Source organism: Labrus mixtus, chromosome 6 (assembly GCF_963584025.1).
Source record: "Labrus mixtus chromosome 6, fLabMix1.1, whole genome shotgun sequence".
NCBI lineage: Eukaryota > Metazoa > Chordata > Actinopteri > Labriformes > Labridae > Labrus > Labrus mixtus.
In genome coordinates this window covers 19,425,706-19,443,831 of record NC_083617.1, presented here as the reverse complement: position 1 = coordinate 19,443,831, position 18,126 = coordinate 19,425,706, and the positions used below count along the sequence as shown (strand labels likewise).

General features: G+C 40.1%; 1 protein-coding gene across 3 annotated transcripts in view; it reads left to right on the top strand.

Moving 5' to 3' along the window:
- Positions 1 to 18,126, top strand: part of atrnl1a (attractin-like 1a) — a 251,193-nt gene that overhangs the window by 46,645 nt on the left and 186,422 nt on the right. For all 3 annotated transcript variants that reach the window (XM_061040358.1, XM_061040357.1, XM_061040359.1), the window contains exons 9-12: positions 5,129 to 5,312; positions 8,235 to 8,389; positions 15,939 to 16,023; positions 17,358 to 17,569. In XM_061040358.1, the coding sequence (XP_060896341.1) occupies positions 5,129 to 5,312; positions 8,235 to 8,389; positions 15,939 to 16,023; positions 17,358 to 17,569 (636 nt within the window). The remainder of the gene's footprint in view (positions 1 to 5,128; positions 5,313 to 8,234; positions 8,390 to 15,938; positions 16,024 to 17,357; positions 17,570 to 18,126) is intronic.

The following is an 18,126-nucleotide window of genomic DNA, read 5'->3' as shown; positions in this document are numbered from 1 at the left end:
ACCTGAAATAGCACTGCAAGAGCACTGCTGAGGTAAGTGAGCTGCTTAAAGGCTGAGGATGAGTCTGATGGCGCTGATGAAAGCAATTTGTCTGCTGTTTCCTGTAAAGAAAAAAAAGAATCGATCTTACCCAAAATATGAGGTCTTTCTCTGTAGCGTTTTGTTTTTAACACTGTGAGTCCTAAAGAAGCAGTCTTGTAGTGGAAACTCTTGGATTGGACACCTTTGCCAGAAGGCACTGCAGTACAGCCTGTTTTGCTGCTGATGTGATCTGTTGAAGTGATTCCAAAACTTTTTGTCCCAGGTCTAAGAAATACCTGAATTCTCCTTTAGCTGGCCTGCACAGCACCCTGACCTTCATCCTGATCCAACACATTTGGATTAAACTTGAAGGCTACTTCTCTGGCTTAATGGGAGCGACTTCCTGCTGCCAAATGTCAATATCTGACATCTGATAAAAAACATCCCCTAAAGAGATAACATTGCTATAGCAGCACATTAATGCCCATAGTGTTGGAAGTATAAGTTCAACCCACAGAAAAGTGTAATAGTTTGTTTTCCTCATACAGTACTTCTGGCCCTTTAATGTGCTTTGATATTCACGGTTGGTTCCCCTTGTTTGGCCAGTAGATGGCAGTGTTGCACAATATAGTATCCCACAGCTGAAATCAAAGCAGGATCTTTGACACGCGTGTAGATCAGAAATAACACACACACACACACACACACACACACACACACACACACACACACACACACACACACACACACACACACACACACACAGAATGCGATTGTTAAGAGGAGGTGGCATCAGGTGGGAGTACCTTGTAGAAGACAGTGATTAATGAATCCACTAAATTCCCTCCCTGCTGTTCTGTTTTCTCCCTTTTTTCCAATCATTGTATTTCCCTCCTCTTTTCTTCCCTATCTTGTTCTTCTCCTCCTCACCCTGTCTTCTTCCTTTCATCCAGCGGGCCTCAGGTTCTGACCCTCTGTGTCCCCTCTCCTCCTCGCTCCTCATCATTTCCTTCTCCACTCCTTCACCTTCTCCTTCCTTGTCTCCCCTCATCTGTCCGTCGCTTTCATCTTCACCTCCCTCCTTGTCTTCCTCCCTTCATCGCCGTCTCTGACATTGTCACAGCGTAAATGTGCAGGGAGCATCATTAGGCTACAGAGGGAGCGCATCCAGGAAGTGAGTCAGTGTAGACTGTGAGGGGAAAAAGGATTTAATGACCACTCAGAGAGGCAGGTTCACAGCAATTAGCTGCCAGGGATGTGATAAGAGCTGACCATGTACTTTCTTGTATTCTCCTCATTGTTCCCCTCCTTTCTATCAGTGTTTCTACTGTCTCCTTCTTTTTTTATTAACTTATTTCTCTGGGCTTTTGTTCTGCTGTCTGTTGCTGACTCTCATTTTGTCCCCTTTTTTATTTTTATTTTATTTTTTCCTGATTCAGTCCAATGACGTGTATGATGTTTTCGTCAAAAATGCTGACAACATAACAGGCCATTACGTGATTCTTTTAAAATGATTTTTAAATCCTGATGTGGCTTATTCTTAAAGTTTCCTTAATCATCCAAATAATCGGGGCAATCAGATTCTTAAAAATAGAAATACAATACAATACAAGGGGTCATCGTTGGGTATTTATGTTAGCTGCGGTGTGTGACGTGGGAATTTTTGTATGATCACATTTAAATTGATTTTAAATTAATTTTCAACATGTTAAAGAGAAATGAGGTCATAAACAAGCGAACAGACTGAAAAACTAAATATTTACAAATGTGTTCTTTTCTTAGACGTTTTAGACTCTAAATATAAAATATGTATTATTCATTTTCATTGCATTACAGTTTATTGAGGAATTGTTCTGTGGAACCTTTGGAAGAAATGAAGTAACTTTTGTTAACAAAATCATAAAGCATAGTGGCCTAAAGGTGGAGCTGCAGCACTTCCAAACTGATCAAGAAGAAGTAAGAAGTGATCTGTACAAATCAAGCTGCTTGAAACCCTGAAATGTTGTCTGTTAGGGACATTGTTAAGTTTCCTCACAGTTAGATTCAGTCATCCAGGCTGATGATGTGTCTCTTTTCAGACATAATGAGGAGATGAGTCTGCCATGTTGATATCAGCAGCCTCCAGAGGGAAAGTAAGGGTCCCTGGTCCCTCTAGACAGGACATGAACCAGCCGCTGGACCCTCCACCCTCAACAAGCTGGACCCTCTGGTGGGGCAGCTGAAGTGGAGAGGTCAGCTAAAATGTTGGCATAGAGGAGTTTTGAAGCACGCTAATGTTAGCAAATGATTCACCGCAGCTCCGAAAATCCCTGATCCGCTGTCTCTGTGTCTGGAAAGGCCTGAAGAGGAGTTGATGAAGACGCTTCAAAGGATTATTACTTATCAGCCGACACTGTTTTTAAAGCCCCAACAGCAGAGAAATTCTCATAGTGGTTGTGGATCTGATAAACACAACATCTCATCGCGCCTGTAGGCTATATCTTTAGTTTTTGCAAAAATCTTCTACTTTGACTTGAGGGTGGTTTGATTAGATTGTGGTGGTCAAACATCAGGGTCACTGTGACCTCAGCTCTATCAAATTCTCCCGACTGAAATATTTAAGCAACACCTGGAAGGAAGTTGAATTAGCTCTGTTTTATTTGAACATGTTATCAGCCTGAGAAAAGGTGTTCCCTGTGAGAAAGATGAGAGGATATTCCCTCGTTGTTAGCCTGTTGGTTTTGAGAAAAGTCTACTGTCATCAAAATGCTCTGCAGAGAAACAGACACAACTTTCTTGTGTTAATTCCTCCTGTACATAATTGTGGTGCATCTTTGCTTTTTAAATGTCGGCCTTCCCATGCCATTGTTTTGATTCCTGCATCCGTGCTTGCAGCTGCTTTGGCCATCCATCAATTTGTCTGACCGTCCCATTGTTGTGGTCCCAGGATTGAAAGAATAAGATTCATTAAAACAACAACATTGATTTGGGAGGTCAAAGGTCTGTCCAATTGTCATGAATAAGATACATAAAAATTACCGTAAGGAAACCCCAATTAAATCTCTGTTTATTTTTATTTTTACCCATGCAGAGATGTCATATCCTAACCAGAAGAGAATCATCTCGTAAAGCTGTAAGGCAGTTGTATTAGAAAATTATTTTCAATATTATGTATCTGTTAAATGGTTATTCCAATGATTTTAATCATAAGGATTTAGCAGGAAGTTTGAGAGTTGAATATATACATATCGAATGTCAATGGTTAACTGTGTAATGGAGACATTTCTAAATGAACACACCTTCATTCAGTTGTATTTTTCTTGTTTTTTTTTTAGTTCAGTACCACTTTTCCACAGCTGATTTGTGAACACTCAGTCTGTATTTGATTAAAACTATACTGTAAAGTTCAGCCAGTGTGCAGGCAGATTGGATGCCAGTTGAATCAGCTTCTGTCTCAGTCTGTTTTTCTTCCCTTCATGATCTTCTCTGTACTCTGTCCATGTTTCTCTAATGTCTCTCTTTCTTTCTGTCGCCAGGATCAGTTTTTGGTCCTGTTTGTTTCTTCTTCTTCTATTTGGTTCTCAGCACTGCAGTATATCTCAAAACAATCAAACAGATTCCAACAAAGATTTGTGGAAAGGTCGTCCAGCAGCCAATGGTTCCAATATGTGACCTTTAATATCAACTGTTCCTTTTACTTCCTACTCATGATAATGCAAAACTTTTCCCCCAAGACCACACCAATTTCTGCACAAAAAGTTCCTTTAAGGAGTGCTACCTTGTGGTTAGTGTGTGCGCTCTCCATGTTTGAAGGCTATAGTCCTCTAAGTGAGAGCGGGTTCATATCCGACCTGTGGCTCCTTTCCCGCATGTCACTCACACTCGCTCTCTCTCTTGGATTTCTGACGCTATCCTCTGTCCTGTCTCATCATAGAGGCATAAAAAGCCCCAAAATAAACCCCAAAAAGTTCCTTTAAAAAAGGAAAAGGTTCTTTGAATTTCATCTTATCCACAGTTTTATTTCTTTGTTTGTAAGACTGATACATTCCTAATTTGTTTCCTTAATGTAAAGTTCTTCAACACTTCAGCTAATGAACCACATAATAACAAAACCATTTAAAACATCATAGAATTGATGGTTTTATTTATTAAACCACAATAAAAGTTAGAATTGCTAGAACCCTTTAATCATTTGACTGATGATTTAAACTGTAAATGTAACCACTCATTGTAAAACCAAATAAAAAATGAATAAAGTCATAGAGGAGTGCTGGGTTCGCTCAGTTGGGATAGCAGGAGAACCATGAACAGAGACTATACAGTCCTTGTTACGTTTGTCTCATGTTCAACTCCAAGTGCTGACACTATTTGGTGCACGCCTTCACTCACTCTGCCCACGTTTCCTGTCTCTCCGTAGCTGCTCAGTCAAATAAAAGTCATGATTTAAAGGCCTCATCACAAATCTGCTTTATTATTTTATTTAAAACATTTTAAAAGTTTCTCAACCCCTTCATTGAACAGAAACTTGATTTTTGTTTTTGAAAATGGCTTTTGAATCATCTTCCAGATACAATAGACGCATTAATGCAGATTTTATTCAGAGGATTACATGATGGATATCTCTTTAACTACTCTTTCATGCACACCTTTTTTCTATCTGTTCTTTGTACTAAACATCTTCATCTGTGCTAACAGGTCCAGATGACTGCACTTTATATCCAGCTTGAAAATCCTCCTTCCAAGACACTCTTTGTCGTGTCGTTTCTCTTTCCTTATTCCAGACCGCTCCAATGATGTAATCCCTCCCTGATTTCTCTGCACCTGAGTTAATCAGTATGCCCCACACTGGTTTTTATGAAGGAGCACTTTTGTATTCAATAAACTTTCATCTCCTCTGGCTTCTCTTACCGTTTTGGCTCACTCTCCTTGTCTCTCCTCTTGTCTCTTCTATCGCTCTATCTCACCTCCAGAATCAAATGTGCATTGCCTTTTGGCACAAAAGTGAAAAGCAACATTTTTGCCAAAGCATCAAAAACGTTTTAAGTGATCAACTTTGATCCTCCTGTATGAGTGCACTGCATTAATCAGACCTCTCTCTCTCTCTCTCTCTCTCTTGTCCGTGTCTCAGGGTCAAACTCGTGGCAGGTTGTGTCTGCAGGCGGCGCGGTGGTCCAGGGAGGTTACGGACACAGCAGCGTGTACGATGAGGCCAGCGGCTGTGTGTTTCTGCACGGGGGGTACAAGGCGCTCAGCAACAATAAATACGGCCTGGTGGATCACATGTACAGATACCACGTACATAGCAAAACATGGTGAGAGCATGTGATCAGGGTACTGATGTCCTGCAGTGACACTCACTCCTGCTAAAATGAAAATGGCTTTCACATCCACATCCACATCCACTGAGACCAGACATGATTGATGATGATTTTTTGTACGTAAGAAAGAAATCAGTGTTCATAAGTGTTTCTTTTTTTTTTTTACAATCAAGATGCTAATTTAGTTAATTTAACTCTACTACATTTATCAAAGAGCTGACTTTGAGATTTGACATTCTTTAACTGTTTTGAAGCTGTTTTTGATACATTGACAACTATAATGAAAAAATCCATCAATCAAACTTAATTCATGCAGCGCCTTTCAATCAGTAAAGATCAGTGAATGTGCTTTGGAAGACGTCAACAATTAAATGTGCAGCGAAAGAAAGGGGAAACGTGATTTACAAATACAAAAATGAAGACGGATGGTGAAAATCTTAAAAGTTAAACAATAACATATATTTCAAGCAAGATGCGATTGTTATGTTAAAATATCGATAATTTAGACTTTTCTCTTTCACACCTGACTATATCTCAAAGCTATTTTTTCCACTTTTTGTCTGACTCTGAAGTTGTCATTGAAATACAGGACTTATGTCCTCTGACAACAAAGAGATAGAGCTCCTCATACTGTTGAAAACAACGATCATTATATTCATTGTTTCACTGATACTTTCATGATACTACCTTTCAAAGGCAAAAATCTACAGATTTTAAACGGAAAATTGGCCGATGAGCGGTAGTACGATGTCATGTTATTTAGCCTTTAAACTTGTAAAAGAAAAGTGCCTATACAGTTGGATTTAGGATATATTAAATTAAGAAAGTGATGATTTATCGTTTTGATAGGTGTATGTACACTCAGAGAGAGGAGGAGAGTCAGTGAGCTTCAGTCAGAAAGAGGAGAGGAGGGTGAGAATAGAAACATCAGACAGGAGGTCTGACCTCAGGTGACCCGGGGAAGATGGATGACTGAAAGGGGACACACACTGTGAGTGTGTGTGTGTGTGTGTGTGTGTCTGGGTGTCTGTCTGTCTGTGGGTGTGCGTATATGTGTGTGTGCACATTAGAACATCCTCTAACAAATCAACTGCTATTCTGTCTCTCTGTGGCTCTCACTTTCATGGTGGAATGTGTTTTTGGAGTCAGGTGTCTCCGGAACATTTCTGAGCATTTAAGAAATGCTGTGCAGCTACAGCTCTATGCAAAGATCATGACCTGTCTGTCAGCAGAAAACTCCTGACAGGTCTCTCAGGGCAGGGGAGTCCGGTGGAGCCTCAGGGTCCATTATCGCATGCAGCATACTGTACTTATTAGACAATCAGCAAACAGTGTTTTTACATGATTTTTTCAACAGGAAGCCAGCGCAGTCGTGCTCAAACAGTGGTGATCATCCAAGTTCAGAGCTCGTTAAAGGTCTTACAGCTGCTATTTTGGAGGAGCTGGAGGCGTAATAGATTTCTGATAGAGGCAGGTATAAAGAGTGTCGCAGTACTCCAAACCAGATTAAATGGAAGCATGAATCACCTTCTCCAAATAAGCATGACGTAAAAACTTCTTCTTCCTCTTTCATATTCCTGATCTGAAGAAAGATTGACTGCACAGCCCTCCAAAGCTTAAGGTCACGCTACTTTTGGAGAAACTCTGGGGCGCTGGTTGCGCAGTGGTTATTATGCGCGCCTCATGTATGGAGGCTATAGTCTATAGCGGGCGGCCCAGGTTCGAATCCCGCCTGTGGCTCCTTTCCCGCATGTCATTCCCCGCTCTCTCTCTCCCTGATTTCCAACTCTATCCACTATCCTATCTCTCCATTAAAGGCCCAAAAAGCCCCAAAAATAAATCTTTAAGAATATTAAAAAAAAACTCTGATGATTCACTCCAGATCAGTGGTTCTCAACTAGTGGGTCGGGACCCAAAAGTGGGTCGCAGAGCTGTTTTCAGTGACCGGAAAAAACAATCTGAGGTCCAAACTGCTCTATTGTTCACTATATATCGGATTAGTTGAAAGAATATCAGAAATTTGGGTCATGGTTTTCATGAAGGAGTTGGTGATGGGTCCTTAGGCTAAACCAGTTGAGAACCACTGCTCTAGATCATGTCAAATCTTCATTCTGGTATTTTGCAGCAGAAGGATGACGATTTCAGTCTCACTTTAATTTAGTTGAGGGACGTGTTGTGACGCCACACTACAGCTTAGAGAGTCTCTGAGTGATTTAAGTCAGTGTGGAATATTGTGTTTTTACTTTACTGAACCTCTCAGTCAACACAGAGTAATGTAAAGGATGAACAATTTATCGTATTTATTATCTATTCATCAGTCTTTCTAGTGATAAAGGGGCTCAGTGTGTTCTTCTGACAAATGTCAAATATCAAAGTGTCTGCAGGAAAGTCAGAGCTGCTGCAGTAATCGAAGAAGCCACCGAAAGTCAGCACAGTTGCTCTCCAATATGTGACCTTTGACTTCAGAGGGGACACACACAAAACAGAGACCTCCCACACTGTGTGTGTGTGGGTGTGTGTGTGTGTGTGTGTGTGCATGCGTGCATGCGTGTGTGTGTGTGTGTGTGTGTGTGTGTGTGTGTGTGTGTGTGTGTGTGTGTGTGTGTGTGTGTGTGTGTGTGTGTGCGCTTCCATTAAAGAACAGTTGGTATGAAGGGCAGTGACCACAGACCAGGTCACACACGCAGACAGATGCTATCAATATCATGGCACCGTGGACACACCCACCCACCCACACACACACACCCACACACACACACACACACACACACACACACACACATGCACACACACACAAATCACTGACAAATTAACACTTTCCTAAAATGTCTGTCTGCTGAGTTGCATTCTTTTCTCTCTATCTTTGTCTTAAACGTGTGTGTGTGTGTGTGTGTGTGTGTGTGTGTGTGTGCGCAGGCTGATCCTCGGGGAGAGTGGCCTGGCGCGGTACCTCCACTCGTCGGTGCTGCTGAGCGGCACTGTGCTGCTGTTTGGGGGAAACACTCACAACGACACTTCGTTAAGCAACGGAGCCAAATGCTTTTCTGCTGACTTCATGGCGTACGACATCGGTATGAACAAGTCTGAAATAATCGCACACTGATACAACACATGTGACAAATGTATCAAGCTAACAGACAAAAAGTCCTTTTTAGAGTCTTTTCATTATGTTTGTGTAGGCCTCATATACATATTTGACCAGTTATTCTGTTTATTTGCTGAAACTAGATGTTCTAGCCTTTCAGTTTCTCTTGATATCTAAAAGTTAGGAGGTCCTCTTCTTCATTTTAAACAGATTTTTCCTCTTTTTCCTCACACCCAAACATAATGAGTTAATTTGGCTGGAAGTGAGTGAGTAGGTAAGTTGAAGTGTTTGAAGTACTTGCCTTTGACAGGGCAAAGCAAACAGTAAAAAAAAATGTTTTTATCTATGGTTCATACATTGTAGGGTTACAGATTTTAGCTGACTATGTGACTTTCTACACACCCTCTAAACTCCCAGGGGACAGGCGGACGAGAGAACAGCAGCTGAAACAGACCACCAGTAGTCCATCAGAGAAAACCTCACTCCAACATATCTAAAAGCTCATAAAACTGTGCACAGAGCGACCTCAATAAGTTAGGAAGTAGTAAATTGAATCCTGACACAGTTATAGAGAAGGCAACATATTACCCACTTTATGCACCTCTGCATGATATTATAAACAAAGACATTGTGATGTCTGGCTTTTCAGACATTTAAAACATTTGACAGGCAGAGAAAATATGGTGCTGTTGTTGTAAAAATACAGTGAATATGCTTATTTGAAAAATATCTGGCAGATAATGGCAGGTAAATGAACATGTTATATAAGCTTAAACAAAAACTGGGAAAATGTATTTATTTTATTTCAAGGGGACTTCAAGGGTGAATTTTTTCACGACATGTTGAACAAGGTTAATAAATGCAAATGGTTCAGGTGTCACACTAATACAAGTATGCAGGGCAAACCATAAGCCTAGATAATGATAAAGTTTAAATCCTGTTATCTTATTTGGGCAACCTATCAATCCATTTTTTGCATTTTCAATATTGTCAACTACAGCATAACCCAGTTCATATTCACTACACAATTTGGTCAAAGTGTTTTAAGGGACCGTAAAAACTAAAAGCAAAGTTTAATGAAATGCCATAAATGATTTTAATCTTGTGAATAGAGAAGATGAGAAAGAGAGAAACTTTCTTTATCACAGCCAAAACTACAACAACTTAAACTGACTCTGAGTCTGTGAGACAGAAACCAGGAGTGTGCTGGTATACACAGAGACTGTGGTATATGGAGAGGATACAGATGATTAAGGATCCCATCACAGTCTACCCAGTTGCACCATATACCAGATGGCATTGGGATGTTTCCAGCCCTCGACATAGTCGAGTGAGTGGAGGGAAGCAGGGAGCTTAGGGAGAGTAAAAGAGGGATTACACCAACACTTCACAGGCGGGGAACAACAGGGAGCAGAGAGATTAACAGAATGAAGACAGAAGGAGGGGAAAAAAATCTGATTGATATACGTGAGTGGAGAAAGGAGCAAAACGATGGTGAATTTATTTAGAAGAAGGAGCAGAAGCATTGCTGATGCCGCAGCAGCGTGAGTGGATTTGCGCCCCTTATGAAGTAAAGATGCACAACTGTATATTAGCTGATTAATCCACTAGTTGATTCTCACTGAAATCATGTAAAAGTTTGATCATCGGACATCATATACATCAATTAGTCACTTTTTCTGATTTACGCTGTGTATTTGTTCTCACGTCTGTTTTTCAAACTTTCCAGGATCCTCTTACATTACACATATATTTATATTCTAAAGAGTTTTTGATCCAGCAGATGTCGCCCTTGAGCACCAGCATGAAACCAAAACAACTGGCGGTGCATTGTTGGGTTAGCATGCTAATGCTAGCGATCTTTATTATGCTCGTATCTTCACACTGCATGTTAATTTACCCGAAATAAGCGTGATCTAGAAACGCAGTTAAGCAGTGAGTACAGTATGTTATTCTTCTTTTCTCTAGTCCCTCAATTAAACAACTTTTATTCGCGAGGGGAGGAGTCAGCCGTCGGGCCGGCTATGTCAACAAACAGAAAAAAAACTCTGAAAACATCACAGACAGTGGGACTCGGGTGTTACACCCATTGTAGACAGTCATGACTCACAGAGTTATTTTCAGAGGATATACTTGATTTCTATTACATTTAAGTGTGAAAAATCGCATATAAAGCCTTTAAAGACTTTTTAAGGGGTCCTAGTGGACACTTTAAATCCTTGTAACGTAGTATCTTGTAACAATTGTAGAAGGATTTTTTTTTAAGGTGCACTGTGTAGATTTGGTAGTGAAATTTGAAAGTTGGAGAAGTGTAACAATTCTATGCTATATTTTGTGAACTGAATAAACAAATCTTACTCAAAGACAAAAGGGGTCCCTAGAACACTGTTTGCAGCTAAAAAGCTACCAGGAGAGTTACGGTTTCACTGTTGCGGGCCCCCCACCATAACTTCTCGAGTAGCATTTTATCTTCAAACAGTGTTCCAGGGACCAACTCTTCCTCTGAGGACAGTTTGTGTATAGTGTTATGATCATATACCACAGAATCTGTACATTTCTCCAACTTTTAAATTTCTCTACCTTTAAAAGTCCCGGACAAATTTATTTATAGAGCAACATAATTAAATGACTTGTGAAAGAGAAATAAAAATGTGATCATAATATATGAATATTAAAAATACATGGACATATCCATGGTGTGCACAGCCATATGTATTCTTACATACAGACACAAATATGTGCACACTGCAAAGGCACATATAAACACACACACTCACACCCACGCACGCACGCACGCACACACACACACACACACACACACACACACACACACACACACACACACACACACACACACGAAGGCAAGATAGAAATTAACGTAGGAAACCAAAGCTAGGGTAGATGCTGCTGTTCTAATATGTAACGAGGCTTTTCTTCTTTGTTGTTTTTTTTTTTTGTTTTTTTTTACTGACCAAACATAAAATGGATATTCTGCTTCGTGTTTAAACTTTTAATGCATGCCTATAGAGTGTCAATGCTCTTGTCATATGCATCTTTAGATGTGTTTGTTTGGAGATGTCATTGGCACTCTAAAGCATTGGACTGGACAGTGATGATATTTCTTTTAAGATATATAAGTATTTGTGAAGGAAGCCTCAAGGATGTTGACTTGAAAATAAGAGAACAAGCTTCTTCCTTTTTTTTTTTTTTTTACATTTTCTTATTTGTTGAGTGTTTGAAACAAAATACTTTTCTTTTTAATTCAATTTATCTAAATATGGATCCAATCAGCCATTTGTATTTTTTTAGGGACGTTGTGTATTTACAGTATTTTATACAGTATGTACATTTTCATTGAGTATATTGATGGTCGAATTCAAACTCCTCTCCCCTCTTTTTTTCTCTCTTGTCACTCACTGCTGTAAATGATTTAATAACGAGAACAATACCAGGGAGGATATTGGAGTGATAAAGCAGTGATTGTGAGAAGCAACAGCAGAGAACAAAGGCAGGAGAGAGGGATATATACGGAGCGGGAGAGGAATGAAAAGTAAATGAAGGAGGGATTTAGGAAGAGAAAAGGAATCACTGATGATGGTGGAACAGACTCACATAAAGACAATAACAGTATTTACAGGATAAAGATGATAACAGTCCTGTAAATATAGGACAAAATCAGAGATAATAAACTTTAAATCATTTGTTTACTGTAGTGTTTACCATTTACTTGCTGTGCGCTTTTTGTCACTCCATCGAAACGGCCAATAAATGTATTTACACATCCCTCAACTCTGCTCAAACACAGGCCTGTCTTTACAAATATCATTATTTATTCATGACTGCTCATATATGCAGATCTGCAAAACTTTATTGTCCACTTGCCACCTTTCTAATAACAGAGCCTCAGGAAGGAAGGGAGGTGATGGTTCCTGCTCTGTTTTTTATTTATGCTAAGCTAGGCTAACTGAGATGTACATTTGGATGAAATTCTGTAAGAATTGTCAATGAAACTTTTAAGAACATACAACTTTTAGCACAGAATAAGGGTACCCTTGGAATAAAACATCACTATATATTCCTATATAAAATAATGCGCTGAATGTAGACTATAATATCTTTTTACAATTTGTAAACCTTTTCTCCTTTTTACACCTCTCCTCTCCCCCCCCTCCTCTCCTCCTCTCTCCTCTCTCCTCTAATGAATTGGTCCACCTGTGGAAGTCTCTCTTCTGTGTCTCTTCTTTCGTCTTCATTTGTGTTCCTCCACTCCTCCCTGCCTTTGCGCTCGCTGTGACTCGAGCTGTTCTGAGCGCTAATTTGTTTTTGTTTTGCCGCACTAACCTTGGAGGGGCGACACACGCCGTTATTAGCTTCTCCTGCTCTCCTGCTGCCACACATTAGATTCAGGTCGACACGGAAGGCACTTTTCATTTGGATTTAATTCTCCCTCTCGCCCTCCAGCTCCCCCCCCCTCTCATCCCGTCCCTCCCCTCAACCCTGCCACCCTCACACTTCTAATTAGATTTTGGGGGGAAAATGAACTCTGATTAAAAACACGGTCCTCTCCAACTTGACACACACCCACACACTGCCTGCCGCACACAAGCACACCCAAAAGCCCAGGGCATGCTGGGAGTTTGTTTGGAACATGTTTGGAAGAGGCATGATATATTGGAGGAGCAGACTGTGGCTGCAGTTAACCCTCCTCCTCCTCCACCTCCTCCTCCTCCTCCCACCCTTCTTCATCAAGTCCTCCATTAGTGCAGATCAAATCAAACTGTCAATCAGCCTCGTCCCCCCCCCCGCCCCCGCCATGATCTGGACTCATGATTTCCCTCTCTCTCTCTCTGTCCCACCATGCATTATTAACACAGATTTTCTCATATCCTGAGAGGAAATGAAAACCTGTGTTGATGTGCGTGTCCCTTGGTGTGTGTGTGTGTGTGTGTGTGTGTGTGTGTGTGTGTCATGGCTGATAAGTATCTGTCGAGCCTGTGTTTCTTTGGTGGCAGCATGAGTCTCCAGGCGGTCGAATAAGGTGTGTGTGCTAAGTACGGTTCACTAAAGCTGTAGTCTTTCATTTGATTTACAGGTTTAAGTTTTGAGCTGTGGTTGGAGGTCAGGTGAGGTGGACTTTTCAAACTTCACGATTCAAACAAGGCCTTTGAAACAGGATTCCAGACACAAGTTCTTCTCCTGCCTCTGTGGCGGTGACCGCTGTGACTGGAGAGGTTGTGTTTCTAGGTTCGTCTGTGCATCCTGTTCCTGTGAATGCTAAGAAAAAAGCTTAGCTTGGAAAAAAAAGGCTGAAGGGAATAATGTTCTTATATTCCACAAATGTAAAGTTTTTTATCAAGGGCTAACCTAAAAAAATAAGGTGGGGAACATTCAGGGTCAATCTGATTTCTAAGAAATGTTTCAAGACTTTTATACCTTATACAGGACATTCCTTAATGTAATTGTCAAATAAGATAAAATGATGAAGTTATGAATTGTGTAAACCAAATTTCACTGTGACATAAAGAACCGGGAAAACACTTTTCAGGCTTATTTCCGTCCAATTATTGTTTACGCGACATCCCAGAAATGTAAGGACAACAATACTGACATGAACATTTTAAACAAAATGCTTATTAGATTTTAGTGGTTAAAGGTCAAGGTAAAGGTCACCACGGCAACCCTGTACCATTCTTGCAAAGGCCAGGGCTCATCTGTCCTGTCATGAGAAAACACGCTCTGCAGAGAAACACAAAGAGAGATATTCTCTGGTATTATGTCCCGTATGTGACTTAACCATGCAACCACTCCTGGTCATATAAATTCCCTTAGTTTTACTAAGGCTGTGGGATTTTTTTGTGTTGCACATATCGTAATTATCTCAAATATATCCCCCGTCCTGGCAACAGTTAAACCATCATTCTGTGGGAATGTAAACTGCAACTTGTGATTTAAGTATTAAATATTTTACTTTTAACAAGAAAAAACAATGTGGAGCTGCTTCTTTGCAGAATATAGGAAATATCTTCTATTCAGACCTCCTGATAGATTCATGCTGTATCTGTCAATATACAGTAAACACATTTAACAGCAGGGGGTTATAATGAAATGTAGACTTATTCCAACTTTAATAATACATTGTTTTCAATGACAACATTTTGAAGCATTCAATGTTTCAAGATATTCACATTGATAATAGTTATCATAGGATTCCAATTAAGTCAAATAGAAACTGAGTGTTGCATGTGACAGGAAGCAAATCTGTTTTATCCTGAAAAAGTCCGACATGCAGCTCTCACAAGATAAACACTAATTTCTGTAGATTTAGTGGAACTGTTTTCAAGGAAAAGGACACAGACATTTGACGTCCCTGCTGTACATACATACTTAAAAGCTAATTTAAGAACACAAAGTGCTGCAGAAGTGACACTTTTTTAAAATTGCAGTTGCACACATGCTTTTTATACTTTTATAAAGTTCAGATGTCACCAAGCAGCGAACACATCCCTAAAGACATGTACTATTGATACAGCTGACTTTTGACCCCTAGTGATGGATTCATTGATCTTGGTGTGTCCCCCCCCTTTCATCACTATGTCCTGTGCAGCATCTCTGGCTCAGAAGCACGGTGTTGATGAGGTCGTTAGCAATCTGGTGTCCCTGGGTCCCAAACTCTATCTGCTCTCTTCTCAATTTACGTTCAGGGAGGGATCGTCTGGTTCAGTGGCACATATAGAGCAAACATCATAAAGTACCTCTCTCTCACACACACACACACACAGACACACATACATACACACACACACACACACACACACACACACACACACACACACACACACACACACACACACACACACACACACACGCACACAAACACAGCGTAAATTTCAAACTATTATAATTGAATCACATAGGGGTCATTAAATCATTAGAGAGTTGTAAAATTCCAAAAGTAAAGTGTGTGTGTGTGTGTGTGTGTGTGTGTGTGTGTGTGTGTGTGTGTGTGTGTGTGTGTTAGTGTTAGAGAGAGAGAGAGAGAGATACTTTATGATATTTGCTGCTATGAAGTATAATATGAAGTCATATAGATTGTCATCACTACAGTACTTTTGCCATACAACCATGAGTTGATGTGAAAAGGTTACAACAATGAGTTCCTCCTAATGAAATAAGGATGGGGGGATGGGGGGGACCACCCTCCTCATTTGCTTCTATCCAATATTTACCTTATGAATATGATACGATAAATGGTGGAATATAATGTCTCTAACACTATTCTAATGTACATTTGCACAACAGCAGAAGATTAAAAATATCGACCATCAAATGTGTTTTTAGTCTGGGGATGTTTGGTTTAGGTCATGGTTCTTTGCCTAATGTAACTGACTAACCGTATGTTAAACCCAAATCACAAATGGGTGATTATATTTGGGCCAAAGCATCATGACAAAGGAGAAAAGAAACATTTATAAATCATTCAAACAAAACCCGTTAAAGTTCAAACTTTTTTCATTTGCTTTCATGTGTCTCCTCAGCTTGTGATGAGTGGACCGTTCTCCCCAAACCGGGGCTGCATCATGACGTCAACCGCTTTGGTCATTCTGCCGTGGTTAACAACAGGTGAGGTCCCCCCCCTTATATTCTGAAGTTCAAAATCAAGTGTATAAAAAAATCAATCAAATCAAATTTATACATTTCCTGGATGTCTTCCTGCAGTGTCCTCTATGTTTTGAACGCCTCAGTAGATTTGGCTTTTCCCGTACACAGGTCTTTGTTTTTGTTTTGGGGTGATGGTTGTTGTTGGATTGATCTTTCTATCTCACTGATATATTTAGTCTCACAAATAGTCATCTTCTCTCTTTGCGTCTCTGAAACTCGGTTTGGAAACTTTGGCTCTGTCTCCTTGTCTCAGTCTCTGTGCACCTTCTTTACACTCTCTTATGTTTGAATGTATGTATGTGTCTTTATTACGTCATGAGCTCTGTTTATATCTCTGTCATCTTAATCTGAATCCCTGTATTTTGTTGCTGGCATTATCACAGAAAGTTTGTCAATCCAATATAAGTTAAGAAACCTGTGTGAGACTGAAACAACAGCAGACCGTTATTCACCAAAAGTCAGGTTTCTGCCTGTTATAAGAAAGTTCTTCTCTGTCACTGATACACGATGTTGTCAAGTGCTTACTCATGAGGGATTAATGTGGGATCTCTGCTTTTGTTTCTAAAGTGTGCTGAGACAACTTTTATGATCCAGTGCTGAGGATAAAAAAAATATTGATTGATGAGAGCCATTATTTTTTTTACAAAGATCTTAAAAAGTGATCTTAATAATTTTGATCATGAGATTTATTTTAGTTTATGCATGTTCAGCTTTTTAAATGTCACTTTAAAAGACACTCCACATTTCTTTTGATTTCGGTATTGATTTATATGCTAGTGCCACCATATATGAATTATGGCCACCAACTTTAAACACACACACAGGATTAAAATGATTATCCCTGACATCAGTCTCTTCTAATCAAAGATAAGAGAACTTTTTACAAGCAGCTCAAATGAACAGAAGCTCCTAATTAATAGAAAAGTAACTTTTCTGTTCGCTGCAGGAGTCTGCTCACGATGCTGAGTGACTCGTTGTTGAACTCAAAAATAATGGCCTGACCCTTTAACACCGATTACCCACCAAAAAGTCAGCTCTGAGCACCGTAATGTCAGCTTTGAACTTCAAAAGGCCAGCTTCAAACCACTCTTAGAGCAGTTGTATTCCCCCAAACTAAAGTTCAGCTCTTATTTTTTGAAAAGTTATTTTGCGGTCTTCTGTTTTCACCTCTGCAGGCATTTCTTTATTTTCTTTTTTTTTAAGAACTCTTCTGTCTTGATGGAACTTTTGTTGTGTTGCTCTCTTCAACAGGTCTCCCTTAGGATTCAGTATAACCCTGTCTCTATGTTTTTCAGCACCATGTACATTTTTGGAGGTTTTTCGGGACTGCTTATGAACGACGTGCTGGCCTACACCCCTCCGTCCTGTCCGGCCTTTTCTGACCCAGCTTCATGTGCTGCTGCGGGGCCGGGCCTCCGCTGTCATTGGGTCAAAAGTAGATGTGGCCCCTGGGAACCAAGCCCGCCTGAGAACAGTTTTCCTGCTCCCTTTTGCCCCACAAGGCCTGGTATGTAAAAATAGGTCCAAAGTATGGAAGTTGGTCTGGTAGTTGGAGAGGTGCCAGGTCACTTCCTGTGTACTTGCCAAGGTGCCATGCTAACCTGTGTAGCAGCCCCACTCTGACATCTCTCCATTAATGCATGTCCAAAGCTCCTTTTTGTGCATGTGTGTGTAAAGTAGGCCTATGTGTGTGAGAAGCATGTCTCTCAATATGTGTGTAAAGTATGTAAAAAGCAAAAAATGATCCAAAACAATGCCGTTCATCATCAAATCCTTTCTTATACTTTACCAAACGTGTATTTTAAAAAAGTATTCTATAGTGAATATAAAAGGAGAAAAAGGACTGAAAGCTTTGGTTTGTCAAATGAGGTTAATGAGAACTGCTTACTGTACATAGTAAATTAGGAAGAGGTTAGACGGATGATCTAATTTGACATCTTATTTTACCTAAAACTTCTCGTGAACAGACATGTGATCAACTACATGAAGTATGAGAGAAAAGCATTGCTAAAACACCACACAACAACCCAGACTAAGGCAAACATACACTCACATCTGTAGAAT